At 29.7% G+C, this 20,220-nt stretch overlaps 1 protein-coding gene across 1 annotated transcript; it reads right to left on the bottom strand.

Annotated features, from left to right (window-relative positions):
- Positions 1-1,046: 1,046 nt before the first annotated feature.
- LOC136982486 (DNA excision repair protein ERCC-6-like) lies at positions 1,047-20,220 on the bottom strand. Its single transcript, XM_067278980.1, is given in 20 exon segments — positions 1,047-2,447; positions 2,524-2,725; positions 3,069-3,194; positions 3,298-3,731; positions 6,909-7,010; positions 7,086-7,300; positions 7,975-8,085; positions 8,204-8,413; positions 9,334-9,429; positions 9,730-10,023; positions 10,097-10,267; positions 10,345-10,480; positions 11,166-11,318; positions 15,106-15,237; positions 15,439-15,571; positions 15,644-16,177; positions 16,251-16,356; positions 17,536-17,601; positions 17,603-17,657; positions 19,812-20,220. Coding segments are annotated over 20 exon segments (3,990 nt in total). The 5' UTR covers positions 20,081-20,220; the 3' UTR covers positions 1,047-2,002.

Here is a 20,220-nt window from a genome sequence, read left to right as displayed (position 1 = left end):
TATATATATATATATAAATTATTAAAATTCATCCGGGTCACGAAGCATTTTCTTATGTACAGTACGATCAATCATCATATTTCGTCCAGGATGAGCAAAATATATAGATGTTGTGTGGTAGAATCTTTATGACCTCATACATATTTGTTTAAAATCGCCCCGATAACCTCCTCCTTCAATCTCTATTGAGATTTATTTAAATAAGATAGTTTGTTTAGAACATTAACGCGATTATTTCATCAATTATAACGGAGAGCGCATAATTTTTAATTACAGTCAAACCTGTTTTTATGCGGGGGGATAGGGACCGCATAAAAGAAAATGCATTAAAAAATCGCGCGAAACTTCACGAGTGGCAATAAAAAATAGTTTTCGCAACACAATTAAAAAAATATTTTTTTATGCGGTCAATAGGGACCGCATAAAAAAAGTCTCACGTAGAAAATAACTCGAAACCGTACGAAATAACTAGGAATTGCTTTTTTAACTCCTTGGGCCTTTTTCTGCAACACCTAATGGGGAAAAATCCTCTAAGAATTTTAATTTTTATATTAATTAATTATTTCCACTTAAATACGAATCTAACATTAAAAAGTTAAAAATAATCGTTAAATAATGATTTTATTTGATAAATATAGCTGCAGGAAGTGTTATTTCATTTAACAAGGCGTGAAATTTCACACCTGCAGTCTAAAGCTGGAGGGAAGCTGACTTACCGCATCTGTTGAAATATAACATAATATTTATGGTTTTTATGCTATTAAAATAAGAGGGGACCGAAATAAACGTATGAGAAAAAAATTTTACTGAATAAAAAATGAAAAAACCTGCTGATGTCATAGAAAACAACCAATAGAGTTTTTAAAAATTTTACAGGAGTCAATTATGTTCCAATTTGATTGAAATTTTCATATACCGCACAAAAAAAATCGCACAGAAAAAGACCGCACAAAAACAGGTTTGACTGTATAATACTGGAAAAACTCTGAAAACACAAGAATGGCGCTTATCCCCTTTGCGATTATTACAAGCACTCCGCAGAGAGAACTACACAAACATTTATAAAAACTTTTCTTTTAATCATTTAATTTCGGAATTTATTATATACTTTCGACGGAAAAATATAGAAATTAATGAAATTTTACACACACTCATTGACAAAAAGTTACACATCCAGATAGAAAGCCCACATGCAGCCAAATATAGAGACAGTACGTCAAATAAAATAAAATAAAATCGCCCGCCAACCCCTCCTTTACTGCCTTTTTTTAAATTACAGTATATTTTGGTTTACCGAATAATATTGAATACGGCCCACGTCGATATAATGTATTTGACTTGCTCTTTGTTGTGTTTGAGCTTGAGACTCCTGTACTAAAGATTCATTTTAATAATACCACTGTTCCACAGGAAATTGTCCCTTTGTTGTGATATTCAGTTATCATTGTCATGTTTGCACTAATAGTTTCGTTTGATTCAAAAGCCTCCTTGATATCTAACTTTTTTGTCAATGAGTTTAATTTATGTAACAAAATGTGTATTTACAATATAATCTGCTTATTTACATTCAGAAGTATAAAAAATTATGTGTATTTATATTTTTTATACATATATATTTATTTGCACAATGATGGGATGTTGTGAGTATTGCATACAAGATACAGGACTCTCATATCAATTGTTATAAGAGATGTAGAGAATTCCTATGAGATAAATGAATGGAGTGCTATTTTCTTGTTCATTCCACTGGCAATCTCATATACTCCATGGAAATGTGGTGTTATTGTGTATATTTTCTAGAAGACCTTGATCCACGAGGTCCATTTAGCTTTCTTTTTTATCTTAACCAATAAAGATCAATCGATTGGTTCCTTGTCTTTATCAATAAATTAATCTGGATATTCTTAGTTTTAAATATATTTCACAAAAATCTTGTATTTTAAATAGTCTAGATTAAATATGGAATGATATCAGAAAGGTGTCATGCACTTTTTTGTTTTAATCACCTAAAATCGGATTTTAGTTTCCAGATTCCTCGACTGTCGGCAGAACGATAAAAATCGCAGATCTGGTTTAACAGAGACTTAAAAATGGCAGTTGATTTGGCAGGAACTTTGTCCTTGAAAACCCTAAGTAGCTCTTCGGTGGTGGCCTGTCCGTCCACGCTGGCTCCGAATGCTATATAATTCCTCACTTCCACCAATAACTCATCGTGTTCGGTCACGGGTTTGGAACCCAGTGCAGGTGCTTCCAGTTCATTGGAATGTGATGTGGAAGCCACCATTCCGTTCCGTGCCTTAATTCGCGCAAGCAAATCTGAAGACGAAGATATTGTTACTTTCTGCTGCTCTGTCTCCAAATTATTGTTTGAAGATGAGGTTCCTATTTCTGATTTTGGTTCTGTATTACAATTACTTTCAAATCTTTTCTTCTGTCCAAATCTTTGCCTATATTTAAATTTGCAATTAAACAAATTTCAAAGTATTATTATATAACAAAATTGTAACGTGCAAAGTCAATTACCTGACGATTTTAGGTGCACCAGAAATACCCTGGGTACCTGTCCATGTGGGAACACCATACTCTGCTCCCAAGCATTGACGCCTCGAGTGTTTCAGTGCTTTAACTGCTTCTCGAGCCACTCTCTCTGCCTCTCCCTCAACAAGAAGATAATCAGGATCGGCAGAATCCATGATTTTGTCGTGTTTCATAGCTGTAAATATTTCTGCCAACAGAAACATTCCATATACCAAATTTATAATGTAAAAATATATTTTATATATTTAATAAATATAATCAACCTGATAATTATTTCAAAAGCCAAATGAACAGCCAGATTCTTATTGGGCTACAAAGCTTAATAATTATTAAGCACTTTGACAGGCAATTCTGCATTTCTTGTTAAATGTAACAATTATAAATTAAATTAATTTATAATTATTACATTTAACAAGAGATGGTGGCCTGTTGGTGCCTTCTGTCAAACTGCTTAGTAATTATTTAGCCTTACAGCCTGATAAGAATTCAGCTGTTTGTTTGGTATTTTGAATATAATTTAAATGACTCACTTGATTTTTTAAATAACTTGTGTAAAACATAATCATCTTTTTTACTTTCTTCTTCTTTTCCTTCCTCGACTGGAGGGCGATAAACATCCTTTTTCACTAAATACTCAATCTTCTGGTCTTCAAAAACTGAAAAAAAGTAAAAGTATTCAATCAACACGTGACTATTAGGGATAGGATATTATGTGATAACAATAACCATAGTAAGTGATGTTTTCTTAATTATACTTACCACAACCTCCAGTTTGGATATTTCGTTTCTTTTTATGACTTTCGATCTTCTTAGCCATATTTTTAGAAATTTCTGGAACTTTTTCTGGCATCTGTTCATTTTCTATGTTTACTTCTCCAGCTGCATTATCCACAGGAGTGTTATCTTTACAAGATTTTTCAAACTTTAGTTTCGAACTGATTTGTTTGGCTAATTGCTTCATTTTTTTAATTTTTTCTGGACTAAACATGATCTTGTTTTTCTTCTTGGGCCTTTTACTAGAAATTTTCACTTCTGATCCTGTCCCTGCAAAAATGGCACTGGTTTCGGTTTCGGAAGATTCTTTGTCTGGTTCCCCCAGAAAGAAGAGTTCATGCAAGTGATTAGTCTTAAAGAAACGTCTCTGTCTGGGATCTTTCAAAACACGGTTTGTTAAGAACTGTTTGAAGATCTGTCTGTAAGATTTATTTATAGATTAAAATATTGTCATGTCTGAACATTTGCACTTAAATTACCTTGTAAAAATGTAAAAAGAATTCTATAGAATAAAAGTTCATTAAGTAAAAATTACCTAACAAAAGAAACTTGAACACATACAGGATGTCAATATTGGACTGACACATTTTGAAAGATTATAAGTAAAATTACATAAGAACTACAATAAAAGTAATGTATGCAATTTGAAGAAACTCATTAAGTTTTATCGCAAAAATCAACACAGTTCTATCTTTACTCCTTTTTACATAAAATCTCGACATGTACTCTGACTGTTGCATGGAAAACATGTAAACCATGTTCAATTTCATGCCATGTGTTCTGCAACATCCATGGCATAAAAGATGCAACAATGTTCTGTATGAGCACAGAAGTTCATTGAGGCCATTGATTTTGATACTGCATAAACCCTGTCTTTCACATATGACCAGAGGAAGAAATCTAGAGATGTAATGTCAGAATTGTGGAGACCATAGAGTACACTATGGTCCACAACTAATTACTCTGCACACCTCAAGTAATTCTAGGGAAAGCAATGCTCTTTCTCATACACGTTAAGTATGTCTAGCTATATGCAGTAAACTTTGGCAACAATTTTAAACATGTCAGTTTCATCCCAAACACCCTGCATATGAGATATTTGTAAAAGGATTGTCAGGGTTTTAGTGTTATTTAATTTCTTTTATGTATGGTAAATAATGATAAACCTTACATAAAATGAAAGAGCAACTCAACAAGTTTTTACCTCAGAAATTACAACTGTTCAATGTGGACCTCCTTTGTAACATGACACACAAACAGACTATAGTCACATTCCTCCCACACACTGATCAATGTCTGGTGTAATGGATTTAACAGTCATGACAATCTTATCTCAATTCAAGTAAACTGGCAGGGAGCAGTAGCAAGTAAGGTATTTCAAATTTATCCAGACATCCATTGAAAGCAACTTAATAACAAAAGCATTGTTCAAGTCCAATATACAAAACAATACTATCTATTTACTATGATTTGATATAATACAATAAATGATGAAAAAACATATAGTACTGTTGCTTTATAGACATCAAAACCAGAAATGTATCACAGTAAACTGTTTCAAATTTATCTGGACAGATATTACTTTTCCATGACATAAACTAAAATATGATAATATTGTATAAGTAATGTGCAAACTAGGGCCAATCCCCTATGATATGTCTGTATATGAACCACAGCTTTAAAAATGGGAAGAACAAAATTTTATTCCTTTATGAATAGGACAAATTGATGCATATAAATCAGCAGGAAAATCATAAAGGAAATTGTTGCACTTGTTAACAGACCAAAATCAACTGTAGGTGATTACGTATCAAGATGACAGAGAAAAGCTATCACCAGTTTTAAGCTCTGTAATAGTGTAATTTTATTAATAATATATAAAAATTAGGTAAGATGGTATATATAGGGAAAGATGAGGTAAGATGGTAATGTTAAGCTTTTTCTTATTTAAAATAAAGCTGAAATACTGACAGTATGAACATTATTGTTTCATTTTGACAAATTTGACTATTTCATTGAAACAAGCAAAATCTATAAAACTTTCATTATAATTACTTTAGTCAAAAGCTTTGTTGTGAAAATGTTGCCAATTGTTTTTTTTATGCAAAATGACATTGTTTGAAAGAATCTGATATAATATTTAGAATAATAAGAGTTTGTCGTCTTACTTCCACTGCAAATACTCAAACAAGATGATTAAAGAATGCTGCTTACTAATATTGAATCAGATGTGGAAAAATTAGTCTCATCACATCAAGTCCATCCTTCACATTATTTTTATATTAATTAATCAAGTACATTAAAATATTTTTGGACAATTATTTTTTTTGTATATAAAATAAATGCTTAAATTAAAAAATGTTTATTAAAATTTATTTTCAATATGTAGTTTTGAATAATTTTAGGGGAGCACTAATAAAATATATACAGTATATATATATGTTATGATCAAATCAATAAATCCAGTGAATATACATAATCACCAGATACTGTGATAATAGCCAACAGTTTTGGTGAATGTGATAAATTATTCATGTTTTTGTAAAATTAGTCATATAAACAATAACCAGCACTTTCTGGTTAATGTGATAAATCTCAAATTTGCAATCTCAGTCATACATGACACCTCCCGTCTGGTTACAAGCATGTGCAGTGTTGCAAAAATTTCCAAGGGGAAAGATTCAAGAAACCCTAAAACTGAGAGTTCCTGATGTTGAAAGGAGAAAAGGGATGATTCCAGAAGCATTCTACCAGTCATTCTGATGACCGGTGGAATGCTGATTGGAGATGGATGCTGATTGCAAGATATATGAGATTGGCATGAAAAAAGGACAATTAGCTCAAAAGCATTCAAGGAACCAGACAGTTTTGTCAAGAGACTTTCATTTTACAAGAGGAAGTTCCTGATGTTATTGTGTCTTTTTGCAACTATGCCAGAAAATAATTTATCACAGGCAATTAAGGATACAAGAGATGCAACAGCAATGGAAAAAGCCTTTGACAAAATGTGGCTGCAAAAGGCATAAAATACTCTGTAATTTGAAATGTCATGACAAAGTTTGTCCTGTCCAATGTAGGAGGTAGTCCATTTAAATATGACAACAATAAAAATAACCAGTATTGTACAATTTATCACTTTAGCCAAAAAAGTTTGGTTGTTATGTAGAACTAGTGAAAATAATTAATTGGATGTTTTTATAACATTAACCACAAATATTAATTATTTTGTAAAGTAACCAGTGATTATGCATAGTAATCAATTTATTAGATTAACCATAACATATGCACTAAAAGGAGGCAGTAATCCAGATAAGTTTGAGAAACGTTGTTGTAAGTTATAATATACCTGTCATTAAAATTCCAACAATCCTTTATGAACACCCAATATTTAGTTACATATGTAACTAAATTTCTAATTGTTTTAACCAATAAAATTATAAAAATTCTCTGTCCTTTAAAAAGGATCTATTAAAATTTAAATTTTAAAAAAATTATAAAATCCTCCTGGAAATAATTTATAAAAAATTATTTATAGGAGGATTTTATAATTGCATTTTCATTTACAAGAATAACCTATAAATCAATCTACAACTTACAAGAAAAAGAAAGAGTGAGTAACTTTAAAAATGTAATTTGTTTGCATGTATATTAAAGTATTATTTATTATTAAATGATACTTTCTTCCATCAATACAGATTCTAAAATACAAGTATAAAGCATTTACAAATTTAGTAAAATAATGTTTATTCTGTATTTAGATGGAAATATTTTACCTGTGATATATTTTTTCTTCTATGGTCCCTGAAGTTAGAAGTCTATAGATGGTGACCTGTCTCTCCTGACCAATGCGCCAAGCTCGTTCTCTGGCTTGAACATCTGTGCTGGGATTCCAGTCTGGATCATATATTATTACACGATTGGCACCCGTTAAATTCACTCCTAGTCCTCCTACTCGTGTAGTCAGAAGAAATAGAAAAATATTTGGATCCTACAAAATGAACAATATATGATTATATAACAATAATGTCAACATTTCATTTCAATATTCTTAACAAAAAAAAATCATACAAAGTACAATTTTACTTGGTTTAAAAATTTCAAACACTTTTCACTTTTTTCTTATAGCTAAATGGAAAATCCTTCAACTTCTACAGATTCTAAACCTGAAAGTCTGAATGGAATTGATGTAACAACAATTAACAGAGTTTTAAATAAGATGTTGCCATCTCTGAGACAGAATCCTTCAAATTTTAAGAAATCATAAAAAGAAAAAAATCTGTAAATTCTACTTTAGATTCATTTACTTTTGACACACATTATAAAACATGTTACAATTTTTAATTTAAAAGACTTTTACCTATCTAAAATCAGTTTTAATATTCAAATATCAAAAAACACCAAATTTATTTTTATTTTATTTTTTTACTTGTGATATTACATTTTGATTTAATTTGAAATAATTAAATAGCTTCCTATTTTCACTATTTTTAACCTTTTGAAAAAGATTTGAATGTAACAGAAATTATTTTGTACTATATACTGTGATTAAGTTCAGTTTTCATGACATCTTTTGGCCAGGCTGCACCATGCCAATATCATAAATTTGGTATGGTGCATAAATAAATACTACATAAAAATAAATAAATATAAAATAACACATACATTGTTGTACTTAGTAATTAATGACTGACGAACAGCAATGGAAGTGGTCCCATCCATAAGTATGTAAGTATAACCTTCCTGTTTGGTGAATTTTTCTAAAATCTTTATCATCTAAATTTTGTAAATAAAATAACTATAAATATAAAAGTATAAATAATATATATATATGTTATATAATATAATAATTAAATAAAAATTTAATTTTTATTATTATGAAATCTTTTCCAACCTTTCTACTTTGAGTAAAAAGTAACACTTTCTGTTTCTGTTTGTGCCATAATTGTAACAGAACTTTCACAACCATCATCTTCCCAGATCGTTTATAATAACCATATGATGTTTCTTCTGTTTGATCATTACTGTCAAATATCTTTGGACCACCAGTAAATATATCAGGATGGTTGCATATTTTCCTCAAATTAATTAATCCAACAAAAATCTGTTTGATAAAAATATATATAAAATCTTTACGTACAGTATAAAAATAATTAAAACAAGGAATTAGTGAAACTATCACAACAATCTAATATCTTAGTTGAAATAATGACATTAATAAATACAGGGTGTCCGAAAAGATACTGTGCAGTAAAAAAGTTTACGTAAAGTTTTAATAAAAGTGAAATTTTACATACAATATTGCAATTTCTCCTACAGCAGAGCTGGAAATGTCTTGTAGAAGCTCCTAAATTCAAGAAGTGAGTTCTGGAGACCTAGTGAGCCAGATTCCATGAAAAATTACATAATGGAATGTCAATCTGGCTTGCTAGATCGGCAAAGAAGTCTTCCAAAAACTAGAATAACTGTCAGAAAACAGTAATACCATCTACCACAAAATGGAAATGCAGGATTAAAACTTACAGGTATCATATGCAATGCTATAGATGTAACTTCAATATCACTACAAATTTCTCACTACACAATAACTTTGCAGATATCCTGTATATATTGTTCTTAAATTAAAGGTTTACAATAAAAACAACAGTTAATTTTTCTAATTTTTAATGATCTAATGCATTTAAAAATTCAAATAATCGAAAAATATAAACAAACTTCAGATTTTTTTTTTTACTCTTTCCACCCTAAGATCGTCTTTTAACAAGTTCACTTTGGATCTAACCAAGCCCACAATGGGATAGCCAGGTGATGATGGATGGATCTGACATATCCTGGAACAGATCCTGAAAAATTCATGGGGTTTATTGATCTGTCCAGATTATTCTTGAGACCCCAGAGCTGTACACTGATACCTTAACCACTCAACCATCAGGCCCAAATGTTCAAATTAATGAATATAACTTTTTCACAAATACAAATAAGTGTATAACAGATTTTTCAATATTCATTGCTTATAATTCATACCTGTAAAGATCCATTCATTATATTAACTGCTTCTTGAGAATCTAAATATTGTTTGTATAATTCTCTTTGTTCATCAGTAAGTTTGCAGAATAAAACCTATAAATAATTTTTCAATATAAATTATAATTATTTGCTTTTTGTCCAATATGATAATAAATCTTCTGATCAGCTGTATGTAATTTGCTATAAATTTTAAGGACTTTCACACTATAGTTTTCAATTGGAAAGCTAACAGTTTTCATTGGTTTAATAAAATCTCACTGAGCTTTCCAATTGAAAACTGGTGTGATAAGTCCTTAACATTTACAGCAAATTACATATAGCTGTTCAGATTTATTTTTAATATAAAGTTTCCATTTTTAACATAAAATGTTAACAGAATACAGAAAATTTTACTTGTTCATTTTTCTCCGGTAATTGTATTGTTGTCTTTACATCCTCCTTCATTCGGCGTAATAAATATGGTTTAATTGTATCCCGTAACATTGTAGCACACTTGTAAGCTGTCTGGACCTGAATTTCAGAAGCATTTGAATAGCCACCCTGAGTTATTGGTACGGCAAATTGTTGAAGAAAAACTGGCAAAGTTCCCAACTTTCCAGGATAAACAAAATCAAACAGGGACCATAATTCTTTCAAATTATTTTGAATGGGTGAACCTGATAAAATCAATCGATGACAAGTTCGAAACTAAAACATAGAATGTATATTTCTTGTAAATATTGAATGTAGCACAAATAAGTATTATTTAACTAATACTTACTTGTTTACATGCTAATGTTACTTGTGCATCAGGATTTCTAATTTTATGCCCTTCATCTAATATTATATAATGCCATTCATAAGATAATAACAAATTTTGATAAATACATATTCCGGCATATGAAGTAATTAGAACACCATTACAAGAATTAATCTGCTCCACCAATGATTTCTTCAAAAAACATTATAAAACATTTTATAGTTATGTATAAAAAGCAAAAAACTTTTAATAATAATAATATGATTTACTTTTGAACAAGAATAGGATCCTGATTCATGAAGTATTGCCACTCTAAGAAGAGGACACCAGATGTGAAATTCTTTCACCCATTGATACATGACAGTTGCTGGACAGACAAGTATAACTGGCCCAAGTCCAATAAATCTGAAAAATATATATATGTGTACATAATAAATACAACTAACCCAATAGTTATTACAAATACCAAATGAACAGATGGTATTTGCTCCTGCTTATTGGCAATGCATCTGCATGGTAAGCAGAAGTTGTAGGTTTAAGTTTCACTCCAGGCCAATCTTTTCTTCCAGAATATTCTAAGATTTAAATTAAATTAATTAATTATTATATTTAACAAGAGATGGCAGCCTGATGGCCTGCCTTTTGCCAATTGCTTACTAATTTAGGCTATAAGGCTAATTATTTAGCCTTATAGCCTAATAAAGAATCTTGCTGTTCATTTGATATTTGTAAATCTGAAAATAGTTAAACAATAGTTTTATGCAAAAATAATATAAATGTTATACATTCCAATATATATACATAAAAATTATTAAATTTTTCTAGTCTAAACTATTATCACTAATTTAATTAAGTGCTTAAACAAATTTACCAATTAGAAATTCATTTGTAATTTGTAAATGAATTCGGTCTAAGATAGAATCTTATCTCTCATAAGAACTTTAACCTAAATAAATTATAGATTTATTTCCACTCTTACTTGCAAAATTAACAAAATTAATGTTTCAGATTAATTATTAATTTATTTACTAAAATATTATATAATTAGATAAAAAAAAATTTATATTATAATACTAATATGTTAACTTACTGGTCACCAATTGTTTTAATTTTACTAAACTGAAGTCCTGAAAGGAACACTATTACTTGAATAGTTTTACCAAGTCCCATTTCATCACCAACAATTCCACCACAATTTTGTTGGTGTAGTTCCCACAGCCATCTCACACCAGTCTGTTGATATCTATGTAAAAATTTTTAAAAACCAAATAAAATTAATAAGAATTCATAAAATTATTTATATTTTTATCATTTTTTAAGAATTAAATAACAAGCTTGGTCAAGCCGATCTGATGGCATACTCCACAAAAGCAAATCAGATATTAATTTTGTTTAAAATAAATTTTATAAATTCTTGGAATCAAGTAGTTGTTCAGAAGAATTTTTCACTGAATATACAGTAAGGGATGTGTTTATAGATTCCAGAACTGTGCAGTTTTTACTATAACTTACAGTGACCATAAACGAAAATGTTCAGTTCCCTTTTGCATATGCACATGGACATGCGCAATGAATGGATTGAACAGAACATAACTTAAGTAACAAAAGTGAACTGTCTCATTGTGCATGTGCATGTACATGTGCAATAAATGGATTGAACAGAGCATGCATGTGCACATCTGACAGATGCACAAAAGTCCTAACATAAGCACTTCACCACTATAGTGGAGCGTGCTAAAAATTACCATTATATAAAGGTTCTTCAAAAATTTCCAAATTTTAACGGAAATCAGCAATCTTTCTGATGCACGAAATTAAAAAATATCCTAAACTATATAATTGATGTTTCCATTCCCTTCAAAAACAAATTAAATTAAATTAAATTAAATTATATAATTTACATTGGATTAATGAGAACATACTCTTTAAAACTATATACAGATTCTGATATACCAATTACATACAATAGTACAACTAAACAAAATAGGAGTTTTGTTGAGTACAACTTTGTTTTTTTACAAAAAAAATGAAGTGGTACTACTGTGATCAAAAAGTATTAGGAATGGTTTGGTTTATTTAAACTGCACAAGTGCAAAACAGCACTGTCATTTTTGTCATTGTTTGGTACAGTTTTCATCAACATTTAGCAGCAATCTGTGTCATCATATTTTCATTTGTGAATAAATGCTTATTTTGTGTGTAAAGAATTTTTGTGCCAATGTTTTTTGAAAATGTAACTGAACAAAGAACATGCATTAAATTTTGTTTTTGCAATGGAATTACTGCTACAAAAATGTCAGAAATGCTGCAGTCTTTGATTTTGGTCTATCAAAAACAAGAGTTTTCAAGTGGTACAAGATGCTCAAGGAAAGCAGAGAATGCATTGAAAATAAACCATGCTCAGGTAAACCATTTCTTCAACACATCACTCAAGTCAGAGATTTGGTGCTTGATGATCATCATGTATCAATTAGAGACATTCTGAACACAATTCAATATCATTTGGATCGTGTCAAGAATTTTAAAAGATCATTTAGGCTTGTAGCATGTCATTTCTCAAGCTGTCTCAAAAATGATGAAGTTTTTCCAAAACAACATTTTGAATAACCAAGATAAAGCTTTCTTGAGGTGAATGGTTCTTAAAATGTACAATTAAAGGTGATGAAACACAATTTTATGCAACATACCCTATGTACCGATGACCAGTGTGTGACAAAAAAACAAAAGATAAAGTTCACCATTAATGTTTTTTGAACTGCCCTGAGTTCTTTTTCAGGTGTTAAATAGAATTTCTGATGGAACATCTGAAGAATCTGTTTTTGACTTACAACAAAACCTCGATAACCTAACTTCTTTGTAAATAGGGAAGCATCTGTAATCTTAAGCATCAAATGATATATTTTAAGTTATGCTTATCACAATACATATTTTCCACTGTGTTCAATGATGAAGAATAATGTGTCATTTTCAATAACAGTGCCTGGATTTCAATCATTATACTTGGCATTAAGTGATCCCTATGAAGTTTTGTTGATGTGAAAAGGCCAATATGACACACAAAATATATTAGAATAGTTCTCTGCAATGATGTATAAACATACATGAAAGAGCAATATATAAACACCCCCAAAATTAGTTTGAAAATTTCAGTAATTTGTATCCAACTAATATATAACAAATTTAAACAATAATAAGCAATAACTATAAAATAATAATGAAACACAAATCATTAGTTTCACCCTCCTATATCTTGAGTTTATTTTGTAAGTCTTACAAATCATAAATAATATTCTTTATTAATAAAGAGATCTTGTTTATGAAACATTTCAAAGAAATTGTTTGCTGATGTAAAAATGCAGTTTTGCAGGAAAGGACAAAATGTTGTGTGACGACCGGGTTAAACCGGCCAGTCCGATTTTCAAATTTTATTGTTCAAACCCCCTCGGGAGATAGCGATCAAAATCGAAGATAGCAATCAAGATTCAAAGGATGTGCAGCCTTCCGCCGTCAAACACGCTTCCCTACTCTCCGGATCCGACCTCTGAGTCATGGAGATCGACTCATCACCCACCGTCGCGATTGGTGATCGCAGCGGACTAGACCTGGAGTATATAAAGGGGAAAGATATCTGAGAACGGGGTCGCTGAAGGTCCACATAAGATGCCCGACCCGTAGGATCAGTCCTGAGAATCGAGGGTCGAACCCCCGAATCCACCGAAGCCAGCCGACGACGAGCCGCCTCGACAGATCCTCCTGCTTACCTCCACGATCGGAGAGCCGAGACAATTTCACCTTCGACTCCAACCGAGATATCAGAAGACGAGGTATGATCCCCCAACATGTGTAAACTCTCTCTCTTCCGCAATTAGGGACAGGACGTGTTAGATTTCTGTATTTTGTTTGTCCGTCTAAATAAATTGTCATGTGTTTTCATCCTTGGCCCGTTTATTCGAATATCGCCGTAAACTTATCGACAAACCCACACACTTCCTCCACTCGACCTGTCAATTAATTACCCAATCCTGACGAGTCGAGATATCAACAAAAAAATTAGCCATCCTTGACAGTGGGGTGGGTCTTACCGACCTGAACGCCGACAAAAAGGAGGTACGACTCCGTCCTACCTCCCGGTGTTCCCACAGTTGCATTTGAGAGAGAATTGAAGGTGTCAAGCAGTTTTCTTAGTAGAGGTTAGAGTAATTAAGGATAGATGTCAACAGTCTTACAAGGGGATGTTGTGATGTTGGTATCATTAATTTTGATTAAACTTAGCGATGGATATAATGCCTCCTCAAAGACAAACATGCCAAGCAGAAAACACACTACTCAAAATTAAATGAGAAAATTAAAGTTTACGTTGCACAATCACTTAAAACCTTTATAGAATGGCCAGTGACTCAGTGCAGTGTTAGTTTCATAATTATGATGTTTTCACATCAAATGTCATTGTTATCAATACGGTTGTTTTTTTTTTTTTTTATAAAACTATAATTTTCATTGTATTCTTGTTATTTTTAAAATTTAGTATATTTATTTAAAAATTACTTTTGAGTATTTATGTACATATGGAATTTGTACTTAATATTTATTTGGGAAGACAATAAGATATAAACAAAATTATTGTTATTCAAAACTAATTTTGTTAATAAAAAGACATTTTTATTAACGTTATTCAATCTGTTTGCAGATTTTGTGGATGATAATTATCATAGAAGCATGTGAAACAATATATATTTCTGCAGTGTGAACATTGAATAAATGCATAATTTTTACAATAAGACTTACATACTGTATGTCACTGAAAAACAAACTTGATTAATGTTTAAAAACAATTCTCTGTCATCAACTAATTTGGAGGAGAATCATGTGTACCATATCACAATTGAAAATTATATATCATTTTCATCAATTTTAATTTAATTTTTTTTTCCCTTTTCTAAAAATGGGATCAAACTTGGAAAGATAAACTTTCATTTATATTATATTATTTATGCATTTTATGTTTTTATTACTATAATTTTTAAACTTACCTATATAATTTATTCCATGATTTTGCTGGAATTTTAAAATTTCCATCAAACTCCACAATTTCATCTTCAGTAATTTCTTCTCCCATATTTAATTTTTCATATTTTTCCTTTGCACAATGCTTTCTGTATTCACTATAAATATATAACGTATTAATTTTAGTATAAATAATATTAATATTTATTAACTCTACCTAAAAGAAAGTTTATTTTTAAAGTGTTTAAAGTGTTATAAAAAAAAATCCTAATTGTAAGTCAATAAAAATAAATAATCATCACAAATTCAAATTAAACAATTAAATATATATAAATTTTTGTAAACAAACTATTACTTACTTGATTCTTTTAATGTATAATCTAGTACTACCATCATCTTTAATTTTATTTCTTTTCTTATTATTGCCTGAGCTCACTTTTCTTACTTTGGATTTTACATCTTTTTCAGTTTTTATCTTTCTTTTTCTGCTTGCTGTTACAAAAATTACCATTATATAAAAATTAATAAATAAATTTAAAAATAAAATATTCTAAGATTACATACCCATCTTTTCATTATTATAATCACTATCAATTTCTTCATTAGAATCTGGCAAATATTCACTATCACTGTTAAATGAGAGATCGATATTTTCAATGGGCATTATTTTATTATTTGTATCATTTTTTTCTAATGCATCTACATTATCATTTTCACGGTAATCTGTATTTTCAGTTATTGATGTATTATGTTTCTTTGATGATTTCTCAGTCAGAAGTGAATATAATTTTGGACTCTTATTTATAGTTTGCTTAGATAAAGAATCTGACATTTTTGTCTTCATAATTTTGTTATTAAATTTATCACAATTATTAATTTTTACATTTTGAATATTTTCTTCCTTAGCTAATAAGAATTTTTCAAATTCTGTTGGTTCATCTGGAATAAAAATTGATATGTTCTTTCTATTCTGACCCGATGGGGCCACAGTACCAAATGGGGTCATCTGTCCTGTTTTAATTAACTGATCATTTGTATTATTTTGTGCGAATAGATCCTTTAGTCTCAGCAAATCTTCAGCATCTTCATTAGAATTTTCTAAAAAAAAATGTTATTATAGCAAATAAAACTAAATACATGTTTTATAGTTATTCAACTAAATGCATTTTACCTAACCCTTCTAACTCATTAATCATGGAATCAATTTCAACTGAATCATCATTCAAATATGAATTTAATGCTTTTCGTTTGGCTTCTAACTTCTTCAATTGTTTTATCTGCAAACAAAGCTATTATTAATATTATTGTTTTATATAAAAGCAATATTATACAAAAACTTTTTATATATATATAGGGTCTTCCAAAATAAATTCTACCATTTTATATTACTCTGTTAGTGTAAATCATATACTTCTCAGATAATAATTAACATATATATAGTAAATATTCAAGTTTCATTTCCCATCTTCATTCAAACATTTTGTTGTCTACTACTTCTATGAAATGAAAATAATGAGTGCACAACAGAAGTGATTTTGTTCTGCAATTTACAAAGTTAGATATTTTCATTGTACAACATGAGTACATTGTGTAGGAGCTGTAGAATTGTAGCTGCTGTGGGAGGAGTGAGAGCAAATATGCTGTAGCAAGTATAGAAAAAATTTGAGTGTTGGTTGGATGTGTGCCATGTGACACGAGGTGCACACATTGGAAAATTGAGAAAAATGTGCACCTTGTGAAATGTGACAAATATGAAACTTGGACAGTTTTACAATGTTTTAATGCATAATACAAATTTTTTGGATAATAATTAACATAATTTAAAATGGTAGCTTCTTTTTGGAAAACTCTGTACATTTGTGTGTGTATATATTGTATGTATGTATGTATGTATGTATGCATATATTAATAAATTATTATTAGTAAGCTTCTATTCATTATATATTTTAAAAAATAATAACTATTCCTACCACTTTAACATCTATTTATAAATAACTATTTGGATTGTATTCAATTAATTCTATAATCATCTAATATAAAATTACAGCCTTTGTTAATTTTTATCTACAATCAGATTAAATTCATAATTAAATCATACTAAATTGCCACATAAAATAAACCTCATAACAATCTTTTAATTTTGAATATTGTTCTTCATTTCATCATTTTATACATTCTGTTCCGTTATATTTTATTCTCAGATGCCTGACGATATTAAAATGATTTGCATTAATTAAACATAGCGGTTAATTTCCTTGCAGCTAAAATGTTATTGACTTGTTCATTTTGTGGTAAATTTATAATTTTTTAATATTTTTATGTACAGTCCTTCCCAAAAAAAAGTACTTGACTCTGTATGAGAACAAAATCAGAATGTTATACATTCCTAAAAATATTTAAATTAAAAAATTAAAACATTTAGATCTTTCTAACAAAATATAAAATATTTAACATACTTTATTTTCTTTTTCTCTTTTTACTGATTCACTTGTTCGTTTTACTTCTTTACTCATCCCAGTAATCTAGAGGAACCATTGCTAAAGCCTTTTCAATGTGGTCAAGTCTGTGCTGTACCATTCTAAAATAGTAAAATTTATATATCTTAATTACAAATAAGGGGGATACTATAGATTGCACCCTATGGAATTTCGGGACTTTGAGTATATATTTGAACTCAGGATCAAGACAACTTCAATGATACCCTACTTTTAGACCGGAGACGAAAATTAAGAAAGTTATCATACTTTTTTAATGCTACCATGCAGATGACACTGTAATTGCTAGTACCACCATCTTGCAGTAAAGTCTGCAAACCACATTAAAAAGAGCACTGTGAAAGGCAAGAAATTGCACGAACAGTCAAATGCCACTTCCAATTTTTTCTTTTGTTCAAGAACTAACGTGAATTGATAACTAGTGACGTTAAACACTCAGCAGCCCCCCTCCAGGAGGTCCGTCAGGAGCAAGAACAGTCAAAAGTCACTTAGTGGAAAACTCTTAAAATGGCATAGAATGCATTGTGAAAAGCAAGAAATAAATATCATAACTTTCTTAATTTTCATCTCTGGTCCAAAAGTAGGGTATCGTTGAAGTCGTCTCGGTCCCGAGTTCAAATATATACTCAAAGTCCTGAAATTCCATAGGGTGCAATCTATAGTATACTCACAAATAAAATTAATTCACATATTTTAAATTTCATCTTTAAAAACATTTAGCAATTAAAAATAAGTTAATATACAATATATATGAATTTAATTTATTTAAATTAAAATTATATTTTATGAACAAGATTACAAAATTCTGTAATATAAGTATAATTATAAACAATTTATAGTCCTATAAATTGTGGTGATTTATTTATATTTCTGGTGGTATTCTGATGATGATAAACAATTGTTTACTTCATTTATATAACACTTTTAACTTAAAATAGATATAATAATATTTTATTGCCAAGTAACGTCCAAAACTATCTGTCTAAGTTATAATTAAAGAATGATAAAAACAATAAAAAAAATAAAATAGAAATTAAGATGTAACGTTTGCATCTAAATTATGATTACATTTTATTTAATTTCAAAAATTTGTCAGTGCTATAAATGTATAAAACAAGAAAACCTCACTTAATATGCACAATAATCACTTAACACAACTGGATAAAATAATACTATTTCCTGCTATAAAACAGGTAAGTAAACAGTTAACAACTTTTTTATGATGAATTTTTTTAGCCAAAATTTTTTTCCTTCCAATTTCAGGAAAATAAAAACTTATGGAGAGTTGAATTATTAACTCTGTGGCAGATGTCCTGGAAAACCTTGGGAACAAATGCCTCGGATCCAACGGACCCACGCAAGTAAACTCGAGCGTATTTTTCTACGACAATTTTTAGGTTACCAAAAAGTATCAATTATACTTACAGAAGGTTTTTAATACACGTAAAAGCCTATTTTTTCAATAATCTCAACTTTTTCCTAAGCTATATCAAAAAAGTCATTGTATTGTAATACAGCAGTGTTCACTGCAAAATATAAATGCTTCATACAGAAATCAAAAGCATGTACAATAATAATGTAATTGTCCACTAGACATAGCATTAAAACCTATAAATTACATAAACAAACAACTCAAATAAAAAAAAATACACATGTACACAAAAAAGAAAATAAGACTTTCAAAATAAGACTTGAATAATTTTACTCAGCCGTGGCTGGCAAATGTTTGGGTCTGACAAACAGCCTGGGCCCATCGGACCCAAATGTCCGCCAGCCATGGCAGAGTAAAATTATTCAATTTGAATTTATGTAAAATTCAAATTGAATAATTTTACTCTGCCATGAACAAATTGAACAAATTTTACATAAATTTGTAGTACCACCCTGAGTAGGAAGGCACACATAATATGAATTGCCTACCTACATACAACATAAATATATACTGCAAAAGTGGCCAGAGACCCAGCCATTCATTGCAGGGTTAACTTGATTTTAATGGGTTTGTAACTTTGTTTATAACTTATAAACAAAGTCACAAACACATTGCTCAAAATGTGATTATATTCTTGATTTGTAAGCGATATTTTGAAAATTTTAATATTTTGAACACACAATTTAGATATGTTCTCCCATTTTTCAATTTGTTATTTAACTTGAGTGTTTTTCTGTTCATTTTTAAGTGCAGTAAATTGGATTATAATTACAAATAAGTCAGATCAATTATGGATAATAATTACTTAATTTCATCCAGAACAGTTTTTAAATCTCTCTTTGCTTCACTTTTCTTTCTTTCATCTTCCTCTTTCTTAATGGCTTTGTCCACTTGATCGATGACATTCGTTTCGAATTCCGTCTGGTCGTAGGCAAAAACTCCCAAAGCGGCTAATTCGTCTGACTGTTTGTCTGCACTAACACAAGGAATGCAAGAAGTATCTATATTAAATCCCCCGATGTTAACTTTACACAATTCTTCTTCTTTCGTTTCAATTTCTTTTTCTTCATCCATATCGAATACGAGTTTATCGTGGCAAATTTTACTTACAATTTAATAAATATATAAATTAAATACTCCAGATTTAACCTAACAAACAACTTTCCACACCATTAAGCGGCCATGACACCCAATCTCGAACTAAAATACCAGTG

Source organism: Centruroides vittatus, unplaced genomic scaffold (genome assembly GCF_030686945.1).
Source record: "Centruroides vittatus isolate TY-2023 unplaced genomic scaffold, ASM3068694v2 contig_846, whole genome shotgun sequence".
Classification (NCBI taxonomy): domain Eukaryota; kingdom Metazoa; phylum Arthropoda; class Arachnida; order Scorpiones; family Buthidae; genus Centruroides; species Centruroides vittatus.
This window is presented reverse-complemented; position numbering and strand designations above follow the sequence as displayed.